This window comes from Ascaphus truei, chromosome 2 (assembly GCF_040206685.1).
Source record: "Ascaphus truei isolate aAscTru1 chromosome 2, aAscTru1.hap1, whole genome shotgun sequence".
Classification (NCBI taxonomy): Eukaryota; Metazoa; Chordata; class Amphibia; order Anura; family Ascaphidae; genus Ascaphus; species Ascaphus truei.
The window spans coordinates 145050429-145071358 of record NC_134484.1 but is presented as its reverse complement, the minus strand read 5'-3'; the positions used below and the strand labels follow the sequence as shown (position 1 = coordinate 145071358).

Below are 20930 nucleotides of genomic sequence, written 5' to 3'. Positions count from 1 at the left end.
AACTTGCCGTTCATGTCTTTCACACTATATTATTTATCCTCACGATTATCAACAATGTGAAAAAAAGTGAACTGTTGTACAGATGCAGCCACCAGTATCCGATGACTTGCCTGGGAAAATCTGGAGCAAACTGAATGGGACTGCAGGGACCCCCCGCCCTGTGTTAATCCGAAGGGCCATTAGTCTGGCTGCAGAATCTCACAGAACTGTTGCAGCATTTACTGTGAGCTAGCCACAGTATTTTCCCAGGCAAGTCATTGGATACTGGTGGCTGCATGTGTATGTTGTCAATTTGGAGGATGATAACTATTCACATTTAGAAGTACTTTCTTATCTATGTATTTTCTGTATAAGCATGTATTTACATTCTTATCCATTTTTTTAACCCCTTCTATAAAGTTTGTTGCTTGCTCCAATCCACCGCACATGTACTGGTCTCCAGTGAATTAAGGTATTGGTTCCGTTAAAGAGATAACCGCTCTGTAATTCCATTTCATCTGACAGTTTGGTATATTTTTTGCCATCGTGTTTTTGTGCCGATAGATTATAGATATACGATACGAAAATGCAAGCATCAAAAGCAGTGCAATCATGTATCCCAGGGGTGGCCAACTCCATTCCTCAAGGGCCACCAGCAGATCAGGTTTTCAGGATATCCCTGCTTCAGCACAGTCATTGATTGCGCCACATGTGCTGAAGCAGGGATATCCTGAAAACCTGACCTGTTGGCAGCCCTTGAGGAATAGAGTTGACCACCCCTCACGTATCCTGTTAATTTATTTTTCCAATTTGCTCTGTTGTTGAAATATTAGTTAGACCGGGGTGCGCAAACTTTTGCAGCTGGGCCCCCCTGCCTGTTCTCCCCCCCCCCCCCAGTGCTCGTGCCCCCCTAACCTCTGTTCCCGGCGTCAAATGACTCAGCGGGGTCATTTGACGCCGCATTGCGATGACTGAATCATGGTAAGTTAGAGTTACAGAGGGCTTGAACGATCACCCGACGTTTAATTTAAATACCGTGGGGAATAGCGCAGGGCCTCTGCAACCGCTGCACCCCCTAGAAAAATCTTGCCCCCCTTTTTGCGCACCCTTAAGTTAGACCATCACATTGACTGTATGCATATAAGATGTTTAGGGAGGAGAAACCCAATGTGACAGAATTAGTGGGCACAATTGAAGGTGATTCTGGCATTGATTTACTCTTTTTTTTTTTCAGTGTAATAACATTTTGATGCATATACCCGCTGTACAGAAACTGCAGATTTTCTTTTTACGATAAGTACACATTCTGTTACATAAACCACTATTTGTATGAAATGATGGCTGTTTTATTTTCAATAGCAGCTGTGAAGTTCACATTTTCGACCTTCCTACCGTATGGTTAGTGTTGCACTCCTGGAATCTGGGACTTTTCCCAGCTAAATTCACCTGCTTTACATTTTCAAATCCTAATAAAATTGCCTGGAGACGTTAGCTCCAAATGTGCAACCATTTAGGAGGGTAATGATTTGGACTGCAGCCTGGTATCTGGCAAGCCGTTTCCCTTCATGAACACCCGCAGATTAAAACGACTCTTCCCAGATGAAAAACAGCATTGCCATTACTGATTAATCACCCCTGATTGACTGCTGTTGGTGACTCCATGTTGCATAGTAAAATAATAGTAAATGAAGGCAACCTCAGGATTAGCAGGTTACGGAATAGCGTTGTTCTGTCTGTGTCCTTACCACTTAGATTCTAAGTTCTTGGGGCAGAGACACTTTTTTTTTATGTTACCTTTATGTCTGAAGCGCTTTTCCCCAGTACTGTATATGTTATAAATTATATCAGATGTATTAGTGCTGTGAAGCACTATGTACATGTGTGGCACTATATAAATAAAGATATAAATACATAAGGACGATTACAGCTGACCTCAGGTGAAGTTTTAGCAAACACTGTTGCTTTCTGCTCACACATGTCCACAAGAGAGACAATAAGGTCACATAGACTCTGCGCACTCTCATTGTTCCCTACAATGACAAGGTGCTATTAGAGCTCACACAACAATATTACTTCATTTTTTTTACTGCTTAAAAATGCAATGTATTGGGTTGCAAGCTTACTTAGATCTAGATTTACTAAGCCATGCTAAACAATTGAAAATAACGTTAATAAAACAGTAACTTAAACTTTTCCACAGTTAAAACTGCAGAACATGCCCTGCTTTCAGAGATTCATACCTCCATAGGGTGTGCTGGTATCCCTGTGCAGTTTAAATGTCCCAGTCTTGCTGGCCAATAGGAAGCTGCAATGGATGATGTCACAAATTCCTATTGGCCCCTGTGACCCGGGACTTTAAACATTCTTTTGAACTAATGTGACCTATCACATGGTACAGCAACCAATGGGATTGTCTTCAATCCCATTGGCTGTAATACCATGTTATATAGCCATGTGGTTTTAAGGATGCGACGTACATCCCTTGGGCATCCTTAACAAAAAAAAAAGAGGCGGGCACATGATACAGCGTCCAATTGTATTGGAGCTGTTCCATCTGTCCCTAAAATGTGACATCACAGGCCCCATATAAGGCCTGTATGTCTCATTTTACCTCAAGAAGCCGACGAGAGAACATCCTGTTCTGGATTTATCATTGGGTTTTGGATTGACAGATGAAGATAGAAGATTAAAGAAAAGATAAAAATAATGACAGATGAAGAAAGAAGACAGTGATAGAAGATAAAAGAAAGAAGATTTTTTTTACCTGATCCTGGTCTTCAAGGTGGATGGCTTGGGATTGCAGGTGATGAACTCGCAGTACGAGAGATTGCAGATATGCCGGGATTCGGAGGGTGAAGACTTCTAAAGGTAAGTCAAATATTGACTGTATGTAAATGTCTTTTTTCAGGTTTTTTCATTGTATTTATTTATTTTTATGTTTGTGATTGCCCATTGACTGATCTTTTATTAATCTGTGCCCCTTTAGGCAAATGCTTGTTTTGATTTGATAGTAATTTTTTTCTGTTTGTTTTGATTGTTTGGATTCAATTGTTTGGAATTTGGATGGCTTGTTTTTAGTACATTTTAGGATTGGTTAGCGTTTTAAATTAATTATTTGTTTTGTTGGCTACTGGTTTAAATTCATTAATTGTTTTGTTGGCTAGTGCTTTCATTAATTAAATTGATTGGTTGGCTAGTTGATTGGTTGGCTAGTGCTTTTATTTATTGAATTGGGGTGTTTAGGTGCTTGTTTATATCTTTTATTATTGTGTATTTTTGGCCTTCATGCTTTTTTATTAGGGTGACCGTTGACTGCTATAGTGACTTATTATGCCCATATTATATGGGTATTATGTACCACTATGCCAATCAATAGGTAGAGGGTGGGTATAGTGGGTCTGGGGTTGGTGGTTAGGCGTCCCAGGTGGGTAGCGAGGGAGGGTGGGTTAACCCCTTAATTACTATAGCGGTTATTAACCGCTAAGGCGATTAAGGGGTTAGGGGCCATTAGATTGTATGTTTTCTTGTATTCTTTCTGGCAATGGAGGACATGGACCTGGAGTATGATGACTAGGACGCCCTTCATGATGGCAGGGGTAAGTAGAAAGTTTTCTTTACTTTATTTATTCTCGTTGGCTAATGTTTGGTTTTATAATGGGAAAATTAGGTATTATCCATATCTGATGACTCCGGGACACCCGTGAGGACCACCCGAGGGCCGACAGACACCCGCTGGGACCACCTGAGGACCCCAGGACACCCGCGGGGATGACAGACACTGACACCCGTGGGGACCACTTGTGGACCCCCAGACACCCCCGAAGGGACCACCGACACCCATGGGGACCTCTGGTATCAACCGTGGGGGTAGAGGAGGTGGGTATTAGTGTTGTTGTGTTTTTAATGTTTATTGTGGGCAGCAGCTATTTTAATATAAATTTTAATACTAGTGTATGAACAGGTTGTCTCCGGAGCAGAACCGCGTTGATTTAAGGTCCGGGGATCCCCTGCTTCCTGAGATACAGGCCCTGTTATGGGGTGCCGGTATTTTCTATGCATTTAAATGTCCGGCAACACGTGACCGTGGGAATAAAATACATAGGAGATACCGGCACCCCATAACGGGGCCTGTATCTCAGGAAACAGGGGTTCTCTGGACCTGAAATCAACGCAGTTATGCTCCAGAGACCCGCTGCTCATCTACATTAGTAATAAAATTTATATTAAAAAACATTAATTTTGGGCGAGATTTGCGCAGGGTTTGGCGGCTCTCTTTGAACAGCTCTCTCTGTAGCAGAAAGAAATCGGCCGGTAAGCCCTTTTCAGAGAGGCGATCTTCACATCGCCGGCTACTCGCCCGTTTTGGGAATTTTGCTATCACAGGTAATCGAGGCTTTCTGAATACAGTGATAGCAACGCTCCAAAAAAATGGCAATTTATATGGCCCGGTGATATTTTTTATGAACTCTTATAGCATAGGCCCTCTGTCTCTCTGTGTCTCTCTGTGTCTCTTTCTGTTTCTCTCTGTCTGTGTCTCTGATCTAAGTGCATCTCTCTCCATCCTTTTAATCACTATGTAACCCTTTCCCCCCCCCCCCCTCCAATCGCAGATAGGGTCTATTATGGGGGAAGCTACGCTGGTTACTTGGAGTTGTGTGGTGCATACCTGCTGATAAACAGAAGCCCTGAGTCTCCCGGCTTGTGTTATAGGGAATGTCAGGACAGGCGTCTGGGGTATTACCCGAATCGTACTCACGGTGACAGCGTCTCCATCTCTTGCAGCCCCCAGAGATGTGGGGAGAAATCTCTGCAGGAGAACTTATCTCTTCTTCTTCCTGATAGATTTCAGTCTCAGGCAAGAAGTATGTGAAAACAGGTGTTCTTTATTCTTATTATCCTCACAGCAATCAGAAACAGTATACAGTAATCAATTCTCAGCAACAGGTCTCACCCTCAAGATGTCCCTGGACATACACTCCCAGCCACTGGCCACCAGGAGCAGTCCTTGCACTTCCCTTACCCTCTGGTAGGGTAAGGGGAATAGTCTCCCACCTCTACCCAAAAGGAGGGCACTCAGTGTGCAGACCGCACTGCTCTCGGGTAGACCAGCCTCTCTCACGGTAGAGGCAACTGCCTAAATTGAGGAAGTGCAGCTCCTTAAGTCAGTTCCAGTAAGAACCAGCCCCTTGCCCCTGATTGGACACCAGGCCTGATTGCACTACCTTCTCTGACTCACTGAGCTTCAAAGGTGTGGGGAAAACCCATGATTACTCCTGGCAAACCTACTCTTACTAGGGATTACTGCCAGGAGTATGGCAGACTTGTAGCCCAAAACCAGCCAGAGCTACAACTATATTAAATATTTTTGTACGAGTAAGCACTATGGATAGGGCCGGCTGGATGGCAGTGTCATCGCTCCATGCACTTAAAGAGGCCTCGCGCTCTTCCCCACAACAGTTAAACTGATTGCTGGGAGGGAGCGCGGGGCCTCTGTAACTGTCTTACCTTCCATCCGACTTCTCCTTCAGTATCGCCTCTTCTCTGCGACGTTACGTTGCCATTACAGCGTGTTGCCGCTACGTCATATGACGCTGCAACGTCTCTGAGATGAGGAATTGCAGGACCAGGGAAGAAGTTCTGGCTCTCCCCCAGCACCGAGCACCGCTTTATTTCAAGCCAGCTCTGACTATGGAGCACGCACTTATATATATATATATATATTTCTAGTTTTATATATATAACAACTAGAAACAAACAGAAGCCCACAAAACAGCACTCTTGTATGTCCAAAAAATACAAACATTTATTCAAGCAATATCAAAATATATACAACATATAATTAAAATCCCTGGGGTTGAAAAAATCCCAAATACCTGCCCTGCCTGTCAATTGATGGTATGTGAGTATGTAGATGACGTATATATATATACATACATACATACATACATACTGCAATTAAATATAGATGTAAATATATCCATACAGTTCATATACACACACGCATTTTCAACATTTACTTTAATAATGTATTCTGCAGCTTTATTTAGATTTGGTATGGTTTATTACATGTTATTTACAGTTGCAGCTGTACTGGTTTAGATATTTTATTTTTTTCCCTCAATAAGGGAATACTCTGACAAGGGAATTTGTGTGTTAAACTTGAACAGTTTAAGTTAAAAAAGCAATCATAAGCAAAGGGGGAATGGGTATACAGCTCAGACATATGTACACTATTCTGTAGTACCAACTCCAAACAATCACAGAATTATATAGAATAGAAGAACATAATGCTTTTTACAGGTGATCATATATTGACAGAGTGCTAAAACAGTGACGTTGGTAGGAAACTTTCAGACAAAGTTTTAATAATTCAATATCAAGGTATAAGTAGTGGTCTTAATTTCTGCCACTACAGTATGGCTCAACCGTAGAGTAGGTGCTTCTGAAACATCCTTAAATTATATTTCTCAACATGTTAAAGTATATTCCCATCTATTATCTTTTGCTCATTTGGTTATGGTTACAAAAATGTCTTGTGCCTATGCAAATGAACATTTTCGTTCCAGTGCACAACTGAAGATCTCGGATTGAGTCCTTTCCGTCTCTCTGAATTAGAATTGACTGTAATCATTGCCAATGAGCTAATGAATAAAGGGGACATTGCTATAATGGGTAACTTGTGGAAGAGGTGAATATCTATAAGTTGCAGTGCTCTCAGAGGTATGGCAGTGTCCTGTTCTGGTAGCCCTTCCAGCTCTGGGGTACACAATATTTTTGGAGCAGGTTGCTGCTTTTGTCTTGGACACCAACGCCCTGTCAGTTTAGCATATATTTTACAGATACTTTTGCAGAAAATAGCACTTCATGGCATTCGCGTATTATTTTTCTTTTTAAAGATGACAAATTGGGCACATTTACTACTTTTACCTATTTTTAATCTTTGAATAGTAAATATCACCATTTTTTAAGGAGCCATTTAAGCGCTGCATTTTTGTGTTATAAAAACTAAATAGAATTTATGCAGCGGGTCTCCATAGCTGGACGCCATTAATTTCAGCTCTAGAGACCCCCTGCTTCCTAAAATACTTACGTCCGCAAGGGGTGCTGGTATCTCGGGGCTGTTTAAAGGTCCTGGACACGTGGGCCAATAGGAAGCCGCCACTAATGACGTCATGGCTTCCTATTGGCCCACAGGGCGCAGAAGCTTTGAAGCCACGAATACGAGAACACCTGCTAGCCCAGTCAGAGCTGCTACCAGCACCCTCTATGGAAGCAAGTATCTCGGGAAACAGGGGGTCCCCGAAACTGAAATTAATGGAGTTCAGCTCCGGAGACCCCGTTCTTCAATCCTATTAAAACATTTATTTTTTAAAACACACATCGCTTGGACTGCCTCTTTGAATTGAACATGATTTTAGAAGTCGTATTATGAATATAGTGTACCTTTACAGCAAAGCAATGCAATTCAGTCCCATGCATTACGCATCATCTTGACCTGATAGCACTGTGTAAAATCTCAGTTGGTGTTGTGCTTGAGCAGTGTTAGTATATTCTTCAGTGAGGAATTAGGACATTTCTGTGCTTTAGTGTTTATAGACTATCTGATGATACAGTTAAAAGCTGCATGTTAATAAAATAGCCCAGGAATGACTAATAGCTTTTCTGGCCCTAGTCGTGATAGTAGCAACAACAGCTGCAGTACAGGCATTGCTGCTTTCCTGCCTGTGATTTATCTCCACTTTGACATTTTTACATGTATTATGCAATGAAGGCTCTTAGTATTTTCATAGTATTTACAACATTATTTAACCATTTAAACGCCACAGAATGAGGTGGCTACCAATTACAAAGGTGTTGCTGCTTAACCTTTGCCCCCCCCCCCCCTGGAATTGTTCTCACTCCTTGCCATGTAGAGGGAAAATGGCAATAAGTAATTGCAGTGTTGTTAGGACACACATTGATTTCTTAATAAATATCTGAAATATCTGTAATGTGTGAAAACATATGGCTGAAAAAGATATATGTTCCAAAACCTGAAGCAATGTAATGCTTCAAATATTTGGCTTGCCAACAAATACTTTTTACCTGTGGTCACTTTGTAGCTGAAATTGTGATATGATAGAGACTGAAACATACTGTAGATACATTAAAAAGTTTGTACTCTCCCATGCAAGTCAGTAATTCCCCTAATTTGTCCCTTGTATGAGCATTCACTTCTTGATCAGGGTGGCAATGAGGAATTCTGTCAGAAGCAGGGATCACTGAAGACCTCAGTGAGAGCATCAAGATGCGGATTATCACTAAACAGCCAATAGAAGTGTAGCCCATGTCCCCCCGCCCCCCCCCCCCCAGACACAGATCGTGCCTCTAAGGCAGGGGTGGGGAACGTCAGGCCCGAGGGCCGTATAAGGCCCTCTAAATCATTTGGTCTGGCCCTGCTAAGGCAACTGCTATAACCGGGGTCATGCTAATTAAAAAAAAAATGGCCACCGCGCGCCCAATCGGGAGGAGGTGGTGTGAGGCGTCGGCAGCCCTACACGATCCCCAGCAGCCACGGTACTAGCCGAAGCAAACCCCAGCAGCCACCGTACTTCCCCGCACTCCCCCGCAGCAGTCCCCGCACTTCCCCCATGCTTCTCCAGCAGTTCACCCTATACTTACCCCAGCATACGCCCTACACGATCCCCCCAGCAGCAGCAGCAACTACCAGAGGTAGGGGGCGGGGTTCTGTGTGCCTACATGCCTGCCGTGTGCCTGCCTGTCTGTGTCTGTATGGCCCACGAACGATGTTATAAATATTCAAATGGCCCTTGGAGAAAAAAGGTTCCCCACCCCTGCTCTAAGGTGTATTGAGGGCTGGCTACATGTGTATGGTGGTGCATACCTGCTTGGAACAGGAGGGCCTGAGTCTCCCGTGTTGGTGTGGGGAATAACAGGGCCAGGCTTCTGGGGTAATTGCCTCCATTCTTTAGTGGTGGTGCAGCGCCTCCATCTCCATAAGTCCCAGGGATGTGGGATAAAATCCTTATAGAGAGAACCCTGGTCCCAGGGCGAATGATCCAGCTCTCACACAGTCTCTTTGTGTAAAACAGCAGTGTCTTTATTGTCTCTAAGAAAACACACAGCAGCAGTTCATTGGCAGCAGTAACTCCAAATGTATGAACACGACAGGGTCTCTTCCTCTACTCCTTATCCTCCAGGAATGTACCCTGCAGGAGGCCTGGTTGGGACTGCAATACCCCTGCCTCCACCCCAGGGTAGGCCCTATGGGTGAGGCTAGATGTCTTTCCCCTCACCCCCTGAACAGGGTGAGGGGCATTGGTTCACCTATATAGTTCTGTCCGCTCTACTCAGAGGGGCTCTGAGTATCTCTTCCAAGCACTCTCAGCATGGCTTCTCCTGTCACCATACAAGACTGCCACTCTCCTCTCAGATTCTGACACACCAGCCAGACACTCCAACTCCACAGACTGACATCCAACAACTGACACAGACACACACAGGACATCCCACTAAATAGATCCAGCCCTGTCCCTTGTGATGTCAGCAGAACCTCCCCTCTGTCTCAGGCCTGCTACAGAGTCAGGGGCCTACCTCTATCACTCCAGACAGGGCTTGGTGAGGGAGGGAAAACCCATGGTTACTACTGGCGCCTGCCCTTACCAGGGCTTACTCCAGTAGTAGAAGGATAAGTAGCCCGCTCTTACTTACAGGGGCTACAGAAGTTTGACAAGAAGTAAATTGTTTCTTTTTCCCCCCCAAAGACACTACAGAATCATGTTTTAATTTTTGTCCATGGGATATCTTTAAATCATCCTCCGTCCTTAGATTGCATCAGAGGAAAAGAAAACAAATTGAGAATGTAAAAAGTTAAAAGCATGTAGTAGTGAAAGAGAAAAGAGGTTGTAGAATAATTAAGAGGAGAAACATAATAGTTGAAGACCAAACTCTCTCCTGTTTCCTCTCTGTTTATGATAATATAAAATGTAACTGTTTACTAACCTCACTGTGACATTCTGCTCACCCTACATAACAATTGACTAGTATTCAGCTGAAGCTTTCCTAACTTTCACATACCATCTTCTGTCTTAAACCAGTGAGGGCTGCATAAAATGCTTACACTGACTGTACTGCTCCCAGAGAAAACTGCCAGATTCAGCAAATAAATTGTTTCTTTAACCAGTATTTGGAGAGGGAGAGAGAGAAATTTGCGCTGGCAAATGCTTTAAAGGAGCAATCCAAGATAGCAAAAAAAAAATTTAAGTGTTTTTTTTTTTTTTTTAATATAGAATTGAAGCAGGGGGCCTCCGGAGCTGAACCTTGTTAATTTCAGCTCCGGGGGGGGCCTACTTCCGGAGATATTTACCTCTGAAGTAGGTGCTAGTAGCTGATTTGTCAGAAGAATTTACAATGCATCGGATCTCAGACACGCTATTAGAGAGGGTTGGAGTTCCTTACAATGCATCGGATCTCAGACACGCTATTAGAGAGGGTTGGGGTTCCTTACAATGCATCTGATCTCAGACGTGCTATTAGAGTGGTTTGGGGTTCCTTACAATGCATGTGATCTCAGATGAGCTATTAGAGAGGGCTGGGCTGCCGCAGAATTTCATGACATAATTATAGGATTCCTTAACCAAATTTTTTGGAAAACTACTGGTCTAATGGTTGCTTGCTTTTCAGGTATATGCCCAGATACTAACACATAAACATTTAATGTTTGGAATGTACAATACATAGTTTTGTTAGATACATTTTAGTCACACCCACAAGAGAAAAAAATGCTGTAGCAATCTACAGTATAAAGTTATATGCTGAGCTATACAAAATTACATTGGCGGCTACTGTATATTTAGAGGGTGGGAACTGATTGCTGAAAATTAAGTGGGCAGTTTACTGTATACAGCTAATTTTAGAGTGAAATTGACACAGAGGTACTGTATTTTCATCCTACGTCTCTGTGTCAATGTATCTCAATACTTTGCTCCAACTTTTCATCATGCGCATTAGATTTTGTCTGGGGAGTGACAATATTACTGGTAGAAATCAATGTTACACTGCACATATTATGAGATGTATTAAATCGTACGTTTCTGTCATTTCCTTTTTTCTCTAACCAAAAAAGCTTGTGACGTGGAGCAATCTGTGGCACATATAAGCCGTTCATTAACATAGGAACATTAGACACAGTCTCAAACAGAAAAATGTTTTTTCACCTCTAGGTTACCCATCATGTAAATGTTGCAGCATTTCATTATTTTTAGATTTAAAAAAAAAATGGTGAAAGGAATACTTTCCCCTTGAGTATTTTACCAATCCTCTTGTTTTTGCATTTAGACAGAAGCAGGAATGTTGGACCATGATGATGCATTAATGTACAATGACGATTTTGATGGAGAAGATGATGGGAATGATGAGGTCGAAGAAAGTGCAAAGTTAAGACTTCTTCGCAAAGTCGCCTCATTCGCTTCAAAATTTAAAGAGTTTATCGGCAACATTATTACCACCGCTGGAAAAGTCGTTATTATAATTTTACTTGGTTTAACAGGTTGGTGCTGTCTATCATCCCTTTCCTAAACAAATTTGATAACAATTCTATGTTTTATACTCTCTTTTTTTTTCTCCAAAGCATTGTCATTAACGATTGTCAATGACCGTTGACAATTAGCGAATCATCCCCCATATATGGCTATGAAAATTTAGACTAACATTGGTGAGTCTAAATAAAATCAATACAGATTTATTATATGTCACAGACCTTTTAAAGCAAAGTTGTTGTAAGCAAAGAAACCTAGAATTTGACAGCAGATCCACTTGACCCGACTAATCTTCCCATTTTCCTATCGGCTGTAAAACCTCAGACCATGTTTAATGCTTGGATTTCTTTTATATATATATATATATATATATATATATATATATATATATATATATATATATATATATATATATATATATATATATATATATACCTAGCATTTTTTTAATTCCCTTACTGTATTAGCTGCTACCACCTTTCTTTGCTTGAGAAGAACTTCTCCACATTGTCCCTGAGCCTGCCACCCTCTAGCTTCAGAGCACTGTCAAAATGCCCTAAAATAGCAACTTGCATTCTTTTCCCAGAGTTCAACACATATCCACAAAAGTAATTATATACAAAAATATCAATTATATATCTCATTAGCATACTGTATGCTTAACGTTAGGTTAAGTTAGCACAACATTGCGTTGGCTTCTAATAGCGTGGCATCAAGCATGTCTCACCTAAAGGGGCGTTACTCCCATCCAGACCCAGAAATAGGGCTTTTCCTGGAGAGCAGAGAGAGAGAGAAATATGGTCATTTGGATATGCAAAGTATATTCAAATGATTGAAATGAGCATATTTGTTAGGTATCTCAGTTGTATTTTGTTTGTTCACAGGTCTCTCTCAGCGTAAGATATAAAGTAGTATTTGGGAAGGTATACAAGTCACTGGGTAGCACTCTGTCTCTCTTTATCTTTAGTCTTACTACAGATATAGCAGACGTTATTACACCCGCTGGTGAGCGCCAGTTGGTGCAGTAACCCCGAACGACTCTTATGCTATTAAATGGCGTCATCTCCCTCTGGTGCGTTTTGTGTCTCAATAACGACTGTATTTCTCCTTATGTTTCTCTCCGTTCACTTATATGCTGCGTTCTATTCTCTTCTGCTGGGCCTTTGGACATCTGATTATTGACTTAGCTTCCTTTTGCCTAACCTGACATAGTTCTGTATCTTCATTCTTCTGTGTTTGCCTATATTTCCCCTAATCTGTCTTTTTAAACGTTTACAATACCTGCCACCTCCTTCGATAACCACATTAGCTTCCTTTTCTTTGTGCTTTTACAAGCCTGCCTGACACAAAGGTCTATTGCATTTAGTATTTCGATTTTCCCACTGCTCCTGCATTCTACTCTAATACCCCAACCCTGTCAAATAATCCCTTGGATATTTTCCGGTATCTGAAAAGTCAGCTCTCCTAAAATCTAAAGCATTATTTGTTGTGTGGCATGACTTTGGCCTTTGTTCTTAACCACACTGATTGATGATCACTGGAACCCAAGTTCTCACCCACACTTACATCTGATACTCTGTGTCCCTATGTGTATGTATTAAGTCTGATATTGCTTCCTTGCAAGTAGGGTCCCTTACCAATTAATTGAGAGATGCACCATGCAAGGAATCCAGGACGTAACCTGCAACAGAGACACGCCAGTCCACATCTGGCAGTTACTGGGTCCATATGACACTTATTTCTTTTTGTTGTTTTTTTCTAGGCATGATGTTGCCTTCATTGACCTCAGCTGTGTATTTCTTTGTATTTTTGGGGCTATGCACATGGTGGTCCTGTTGCCGAGTATTTGATCCGCTGATATTCAGCTGTCTATGTGTATTAATGGCCATATTCAGTGCAGGGCACTTGACCGGACTTTATCTGTACCAGTTGCAATTTTTTCAGGAGATTATTCCACCAAATGACTACTATGCCAGGTAAGTCATTACAATTAATTATTTCTAATGTATTTGCTTCAAAGTCTGGAAATTATTTTGGTCCTTTTTTGGGGGCATGCTGGATGGGTATAGCCTCTTCTCTTTGACTAACAATATATACATATTAAGATATCAATTTTTTTTTATATGGCACTTTAGTATAGTAGAGTCATTTTTATATAGCGTATTTATTATTTTTCAAGTCTTTGCCCTGTTGAGTTTGCAGACTAATTTGGGTGCCTAAGGCCCAGGGAGATAAAGTGACTTGACAAAGGTTAAAAATTAGCTGTGAGCAATTGGAGTCAAAATGGGGTCACCCCCTTCAGGGCTGCCGACAGGGGGGGAAAGCCAGAGCTGCTATCTCAGGCCCGGTGGGTTTAGTCGTCCTTTCCCCTGTCTGCACATTCATTATTGACAGGGGGCCCCTTGAGATGCAGGAAGGAGGCAGAGAGGAAAATCCCTTCCTTCCTGAACCTCCATCAATGGACGGGGCCTCAGCGTGGGGCTACAGGTTGCGGCAGAGACCGACTGAGAAAAGTGAGTGGGGAAGGGGGTGGAGCCTCATTCAGTGGGCGGGGCTGAAGTTGCAGCATGCGGCAGATGCACTGAGAAAGGTGAGAGGGGAGGGCTACATCTGTGAGAGAAAGACAGAAAAGAAGACATTTATAGAGGAAGACAAAAAAAGAGAAATACATAAGAGGGAAAATAAGGACATAAAGAGGGAGAAAAGAGAGAGACATTAAGGGGAGTGTAAGGAAGGAAAAGAGAAAAAGATGCTGGAGAGAAGGGATACATGGAGGTGTAAAAAATAGAAACAAAGCATGTGTGAGAAAATAGATTAAGTTAAAAAAAGAATATAAATTAGGGAAGAACAGAGAGAGAAGGATTTGAAGGGTGTAAGAAGAAAGAAAGAAATGCTGGAGGGAGGAGAGATAAAGACATGCTGGGGGAGGAGAGAGAAAAACATGCTGGGGGAGGAGAGAGATAAACATGCTGGGGGAGGAGAGAGAAAGACATGCTGGGGGTAGGAAAGAGAAAGATATACTGGGGGGAGAGGAGAGAGAAAGACATGCTGGGGGTGGTGAGAGAAAGACATGCTGGGGGGAGGAAAGAGAAAGACATACTGGGGGGAGAGGAGAGAGAAAGACATGCTGGAGGTGGTGAGAGAAAGACATGCTGGGGGTAGGAAAGAGAAAGATATACTGGGGGGAGAGGAGAGAGAAAGACATGCTGGGGGTGGTGAGAGAAAGACATGCTGGGGGGAGGAAAGAGAAAGACATACTGGGGGGAGAGGAGAGAGAAAGACATGCTGGAGGTGGTGAGAGAAAGACATGCTGGGGGTAGGAAAGAGAAAGATATACTGGGGGGAGAGGAGAGAGAAAGACATGCTGGGGGTGGTGAGAGAAAGACATGCTGGGGGGGAGGAAAGAGAAAAACATGCTGGGCGGGAGGAGCGAGAAAGACATGCTGGGGGGAGGAGAAAGAGACATGCTGCGGGGAGGAGAGAGAAAGACATGCTGGGGGGAGTAGAGGGAAAGAAATGCTGGGGGGGAGAGACATGCTGGGGGAGGAGAATTGAACCCATGATCTTTCATATTCTAGTGCATTCTCTAGCTGCTACATGCAAATGAGCACACAGTAATATTTCCATTATCGATAGATAACAAAAAAGAAGCAAAGGCTCCATAGCATAAATCTGGGGATGCAAGGGATTTATTCAAATGAGAGCAGCCCAATCGATAGGACATGCACTTACAAGAGGGTAGAAAGTTAAAAGCATGTAGAGTAAATACTCAAAGCTAGAACGGTCATCACATGGGAGCGGGAGATCTGGGAACAGGTATCGGGTACAGGGGGACCATATAACCATGATGTCTACTTCTGCCAGTAGTAATGTGTCTTTGCTGGCTGTAGCAGTCCCGTAGCCTCACGGCATGCAGCCTGGAGTGAATCAGCTGGATGTTCAGCTCATAAGCCACGCCGGATCATCACAGTTCTGCCCGTATGTCCTCTGCATGATGATGTCACGCTAGCAACAGACGACGTGATCGTCACGTGAAAGTTTCAGGGGTGGTCCTCTTCATCAGGTGCCTGAAACGTTATGCAAGCTTCACTGTTTATATTTTACCTACTAAATGATATGTGTTATAATCTGGTCACAGATATAATTTTGTTATGTTGAATCATTTGTGATTAGGATTGCATTATGATGTTAAAGCTGCAGTTCAAGCTCCCGTTTTTTTATTATTATTTATTTTTTTAACTTCAATAGTTTCATGTGGGCAATCTCTACTTACCTAAAGAACTGCATAGCTGCCGGTCAATTCGTTCTCCGTCTATTGATCGGCAAAGTTTGGCGACATCTTTAGATCTGGGGAATGTAAATGGTTGCTATAGGAACAAACATGCTTGTTAAAATAGAATACAAGAAAATTGGTCTTTCAAAGTTTTTTTTTTAAAACAGAAAATGCTAAAAGTAGTTTTTCTTACTACAGAACTGATTTATTAAAAAAAAAACCACACATGCAGGATATTGCTTGAACTGCAGCTATAAGGACACACACATCGGAGTGGTTCTAATTCAGATGTTTGGTCACATTTAAACAACATAACAAAATTATATCTGTGACCAGATTATAACACATATCATTTAGTAGGTACAATATAAACATCAAGTCAGACAGACGTATTTGTTTAATACACTACATATGAGTATAATTACTTCTGACTAGGGATCCTATTAGGCACTTTAAACTATTAGCCGTTTATAAGTTAGTTTGTTCCATTACAACATTAAGAATTATCTAAAGTCACTAGACATTTCAGCGCTCCAATATAGATTTTAAACGTTGTTCATTTTTTAAAGTTCCATTTCAAATAAAATGTATTTATTTTGTTGTACCAGTAGAGTAGTGTGCATCTCTAAGAGTTTTCTCTTTTTCGTGTTGAATAGCAGTAGCATGACGTCAGCGTCACGTGAGCTGGTTTAGCCAATGAGGGTGAACCAGTTCTATGACGCGTTCGCTACGCCCCCGTCCGCCTCCTTAATCTCCTGCAGCCCAGGACTTGGATGTTCACACACCGCTCGGGAGACGAAAGTGCGCAAGGGTGGCGCGCGTACTCTACATCGCGACGCCGGCACCCTGAGCGTAGCCTTAGACACTGCTTTTCACCATTATCGCCTAGCATACAATGCTTCCACTGCAGCAAGAGATTCTGGGAAACGACATGCAAATGAGCACACAGTGTCACCTTTTGCTTCAAATCCATTTTGACATGGACCCTATATATAGAGGTGTGTGTGTGTGCGTGTGCGTGTGCGTGTGCGTGTGAGTGTGCGTGTGTGTGTGTGTAATATATATTTTTACTCTTAAAGAAGTTGTACCATTCAAAATTGGTATTGAAAGTTAACAGATTAAACATTTATTCACAAACAAACTCTATGAATCACTTTAGAAACAATAATAGCTTTTGGAACGGTTACATCACAAAAATATATATTTGTTCGTCAAGAAGGTGCTGCTAAAGAATTGTAATTACTGTATAGATGTTGCTATTTCATATGTTTCAATGGGCTGCATTAACTGCTTCAGTTTTTACGTCTGAGAAATTAATTTTGGAAGCAATCACTAACTACTGGGGTTGCTTCTTTTGCAACTTGTACAGCTGCCCCAAATGGTACTACTGTCCGCAATAGGACTACATTCAACTAATGACAATAAGCTTACTACTGTAAGTTAAGTAGAGGATTGACATCTCCATAAAAAAAAGTCAGACAAATGTAATGATTTTTAAACTATTTTATCCTGAGAATGTTTGTGATCTGAAAAATCTGGAATATGCAGTAGGGTGCGTTACATACTGGCCAACATCTGAAAGCTTACTTCAAGAAGATTTGGGAGCAAAAATGTGGGAGATTTCTAAAACTTCCATTGACATTATTATGGGGGAATTATTTTCAGAGATACAGCAAAAAAATATATATATTATTATAATAAAACACTTCATAAATCATAAATAGGGAAAAGAGAATTGGTCAGTAATGGGGGGCTGTTCTGCCTTTATCTCATGTAGTCTCATTTTCTTACTGCCCTTTGACATGGTAAGAGTGTCCTTAAACTGGAGTTGGACAAACACAAATCCTCCCATCTCCTTTTTGGTTTTGACTCCCTGTTGTGAAGAAAAGGAAAGGATTGTTTTCAGACTTGAACAAGTGATTTACAAATACTGACAATTGACATTTTATTTTTAAAGCTATGTCAAACAGTTCGCTTTAGCCTATGAAACCTGTGAGTGGAAATGCACATTGAATGGTGAAGTCACTCTTTAATGGACCCACCTGAGTTTCCCATTGTTGTATTTAGTAGACTGGCTTTTAGGTCTTCACAAAAATCATCTTGGATCCTTTTCCCCATTTATCAAAGAATCTATTATCTTTCTGAACCAGTACATTTACAGCAGGTCTTGCTGGTATTATCAACAGTCCCCTAGTTTAGGACAAATGTCCTTGCACGTTCAGCAGACCAAAATATCATGGCTCATGCAGGTATGTTCCTCTTATTCTTTGGTCATAATTACCAGTGCCATTCTTTATTTCTATAAATGCAACTTTGGAAGTCCATATCTCTGAAACTGAGAGGTGTGGATCCTGGGTAACTTGTAACATTGACTCAGACCTGCTATGTGAGATTCTTTGCTTGTGGCAAGCTTAGGGAACGATTTGTTGAGGGGGCTTCAATTGAAATGTGTTGTCTCTTTTTCTCTCTGCTAAAGTGATGGTACTTTATTCCCACTGTACTGTACATATCACTTTCCATTAGCAAGTTGTCACTAAATAGTCACCAGGAAGTTATAAAACTATAACTTCCTGGTTGCTATTTTGTTTTCTTTGCACTGGACAGACATTAATCACAGTAGCTGCTTTCATATGCCAATGTTTTTTTGTGTGTGTAGTTTACAATAAGTAATTTTTACTTCTAGCAATTTTTACTCCAGCCCTGGAAATTGTGTAGTTCTGACTATTGGACTACTTTGGCTCTGCTCTATTGATTTACATTAGAGACGGACGCTGGACTCCAGACAGTCAATGCATTTCTCTTTTATTGGAGGTGCATTAACATGTGTTTTATAGTTACATCATTATATACCTCTCTAAACAATAGAGTCCTTGGCCAGTTTCCAAATGAGTTCTAGGCCATCCAGTAAGGATTCTAACAGGTGCTTTGTTGTGAATGTCACTGTTCTTGTATACTCTTAATCATAATTATTTGGAAGAACATTTGTATGAACATGCAATGATTAAATAAATTGAGAGTGTCCCCTACTGGGTCTTTTGTGTAAATGCAACTGCAATAATGAATATACTGTAGAAATACAAAGCAGTTGCAGTAGGAATTTAGAGAAATGCCTATGTACTGGCTTCTTGCACTGTTTTGCGGGCTTGTATTTTCTTGTGTAGCTTTTTGTTTCTGTTTTTACTCCCCATAACATAAGTTACATATACTGTAATAATGTGCCATCAAGATCATTCATATATATGTAACGGGTATTTTCCCCCCCCCAATCGCAGATTACACTGTGGGAGCAGAGAAACATTCGGTGTTACCATAGGTGTGGTGCATTACCTGTTGGCTCGCAGGAGGGCTGAGCTTCCGCTACGGGGAACCTGGAGCAATTATACTAGGGGTACTCACTTACAACGACGCAGCGCCTCCACCTGCGATGGCTCCCACCAGAGGGGGAGTGGTTCCTCGCAGGACAATCAATAATACCATACACAGTGATTTATATATTAACTAATACCATTTACTGGGAACAGCATATAACACATCATCACATCAATACCATAACATATCAGAACAGGTGTCCCCCTCTCGAGGAGACACTTACTGCGACGTCCCGCAGGACGCTTCCCCAACACCAGGTGATCCCACCCAGTGTCCAAAGAACCCCACCCAATGTCCTGCACTCTTGCAGAGTTAGGCAATGGGTGACTGCGCAGTCACTATTTATACTAAGGGCCCATTGGTGCACTTGTGTGTTAGATAGTACCTGCCGAGCATTCCCGTGCTCGGATCTCCAACTGGCTTCACAAAGGATCCGTCGTGTGATGGTTCCGTCTGATCCTACACCGGACTCCTTTGTACGCAGACCGCCAGGGCGGTCTCCCTCTGGAATAGTCTCTGCGGACCCCAACGTGGGTCCGAACCGCTTCACAGGGACCGCAGCGTCCGCTGAGTCCCTAACTATCTAAGTGGTACTAACGTGACAGGAACCCTAACCTAGGGCCTGTCCCTGTAGTACAGCAACTTGTAGTGGCTTGGGGAACTCCTATTGGCCTGCAGGGGTTATGGCCTGTCCCCCTCCCCTAACTACCCAAGTCCCTTCAGCCTCACTAAACGCTAACAGCCAACGTGCTGTGCAACAAGGTGCCTGCCTGTCAGACCTCACAGCACTGACCGCTGTGACTCTGACAAGGCAGCACTCTACAGTAAGGGCAGTGTCCCTATCTCGGGCCTCCCTAAGCACTTACCCACTAATCTAGTGGGGAGTTGGGGCCTACCTGGGGTGTGGGTACCTATATGGGGCAGGAGCTGCACTCGCTCCCCGCACCCTTCCTTCCCTCACAGCTCCCTGATTCCAACTATCTATAACCTCCCGTTCCCAGCTCCCACTAATGTAAGTGGCAGGGTCCCTAACCTGAGGGCTGCCCCTGGCAACACTCACCTTACTGGGGAGCTGAGCTATCTCGGGCCCTGGGGGTGATGGCCTAGTACAGGGAGTCTCTGACTCCTGTACCCTACCTCCTTCCCTGGGCTGCTCCGGTCTCTGACTGCCCAACGTGCTGCAACTGACAAAAACCCTGTCTGCCCACAACATTGTTGCAACTCTGCAGCATGAGAATCTGCCAGCTCTATTGGCTTCAATGCTGCCTGTGACAAGGGTGAAAGTGCAGTCCCCAGAGACTGCTGGGAATTGTAGTCCTTGGCAAAGCTCTTTTCTATGGGGACCGCGTGCGCGATCTTTACTGCGCATGGGCGAAGCTCGCGCCAAAACCAAGAGGGCGGTGCCCGCCGGGAGAAGTCGCCGTCCCCTTCCCCCACTGCCACAGGGGTAAGGCAGGGGGCAAAGGAAAATCAGGGGAACCGGGGGTGACCCCCTTACATATACATCTAGATTTAGTATACACTATATGAGTACCTGAACATATACAAGGCTACATTGTTAGAACTAATTAGTTATCAGATATTAAAAATATAATTGGTTACAAAACATTAACACTGTCTAGTTGGCAGTGCTATAAGTTTAGAAGCAACCCAGTCAATAAGAAACCATCCTTTAAAAGCATTAGGCAATGTCCATTGAGAATGCAATTGTGTTTCTTCATCAGAATTTGATGTAAAATAAAAAAGGTTAAGTGTACCACGAGTCACTTGCA

At 42.5% G+C, this 20930-nt stretch overlaps 1 protein-coding gene across 4 annotated transcripts in view; it reads left to right on the top strand.

Annotated features, from left to right (window-relative positions):
- PIEZO2 (piezo type mechanosensitive ion channel component 2) overlaps nucleotides 1-20930 on the top strand; it is a 504990-nt gene that overhangs the window by 325674 nt on the left and 158386 nt on the right. For all 4 annotated transcript variants that reach the window (XM_075585381.1, XM_075585382.1, XM_075585380.1 and 1 more), the window contains exons 6-7: nucleotides 11317-11527; nucleotides 13279-13492. In XM_075585381.1, coding sequence (XP_075441496.1) covers nucleotides 11317-11527; nucleotides 13279-13492 — 425 coding nt within the window. The remainder of the gene's footprint in view (nucleotides 1-11316; nucleotides 11528-13278; nucleotides 13493-20930) is intronic.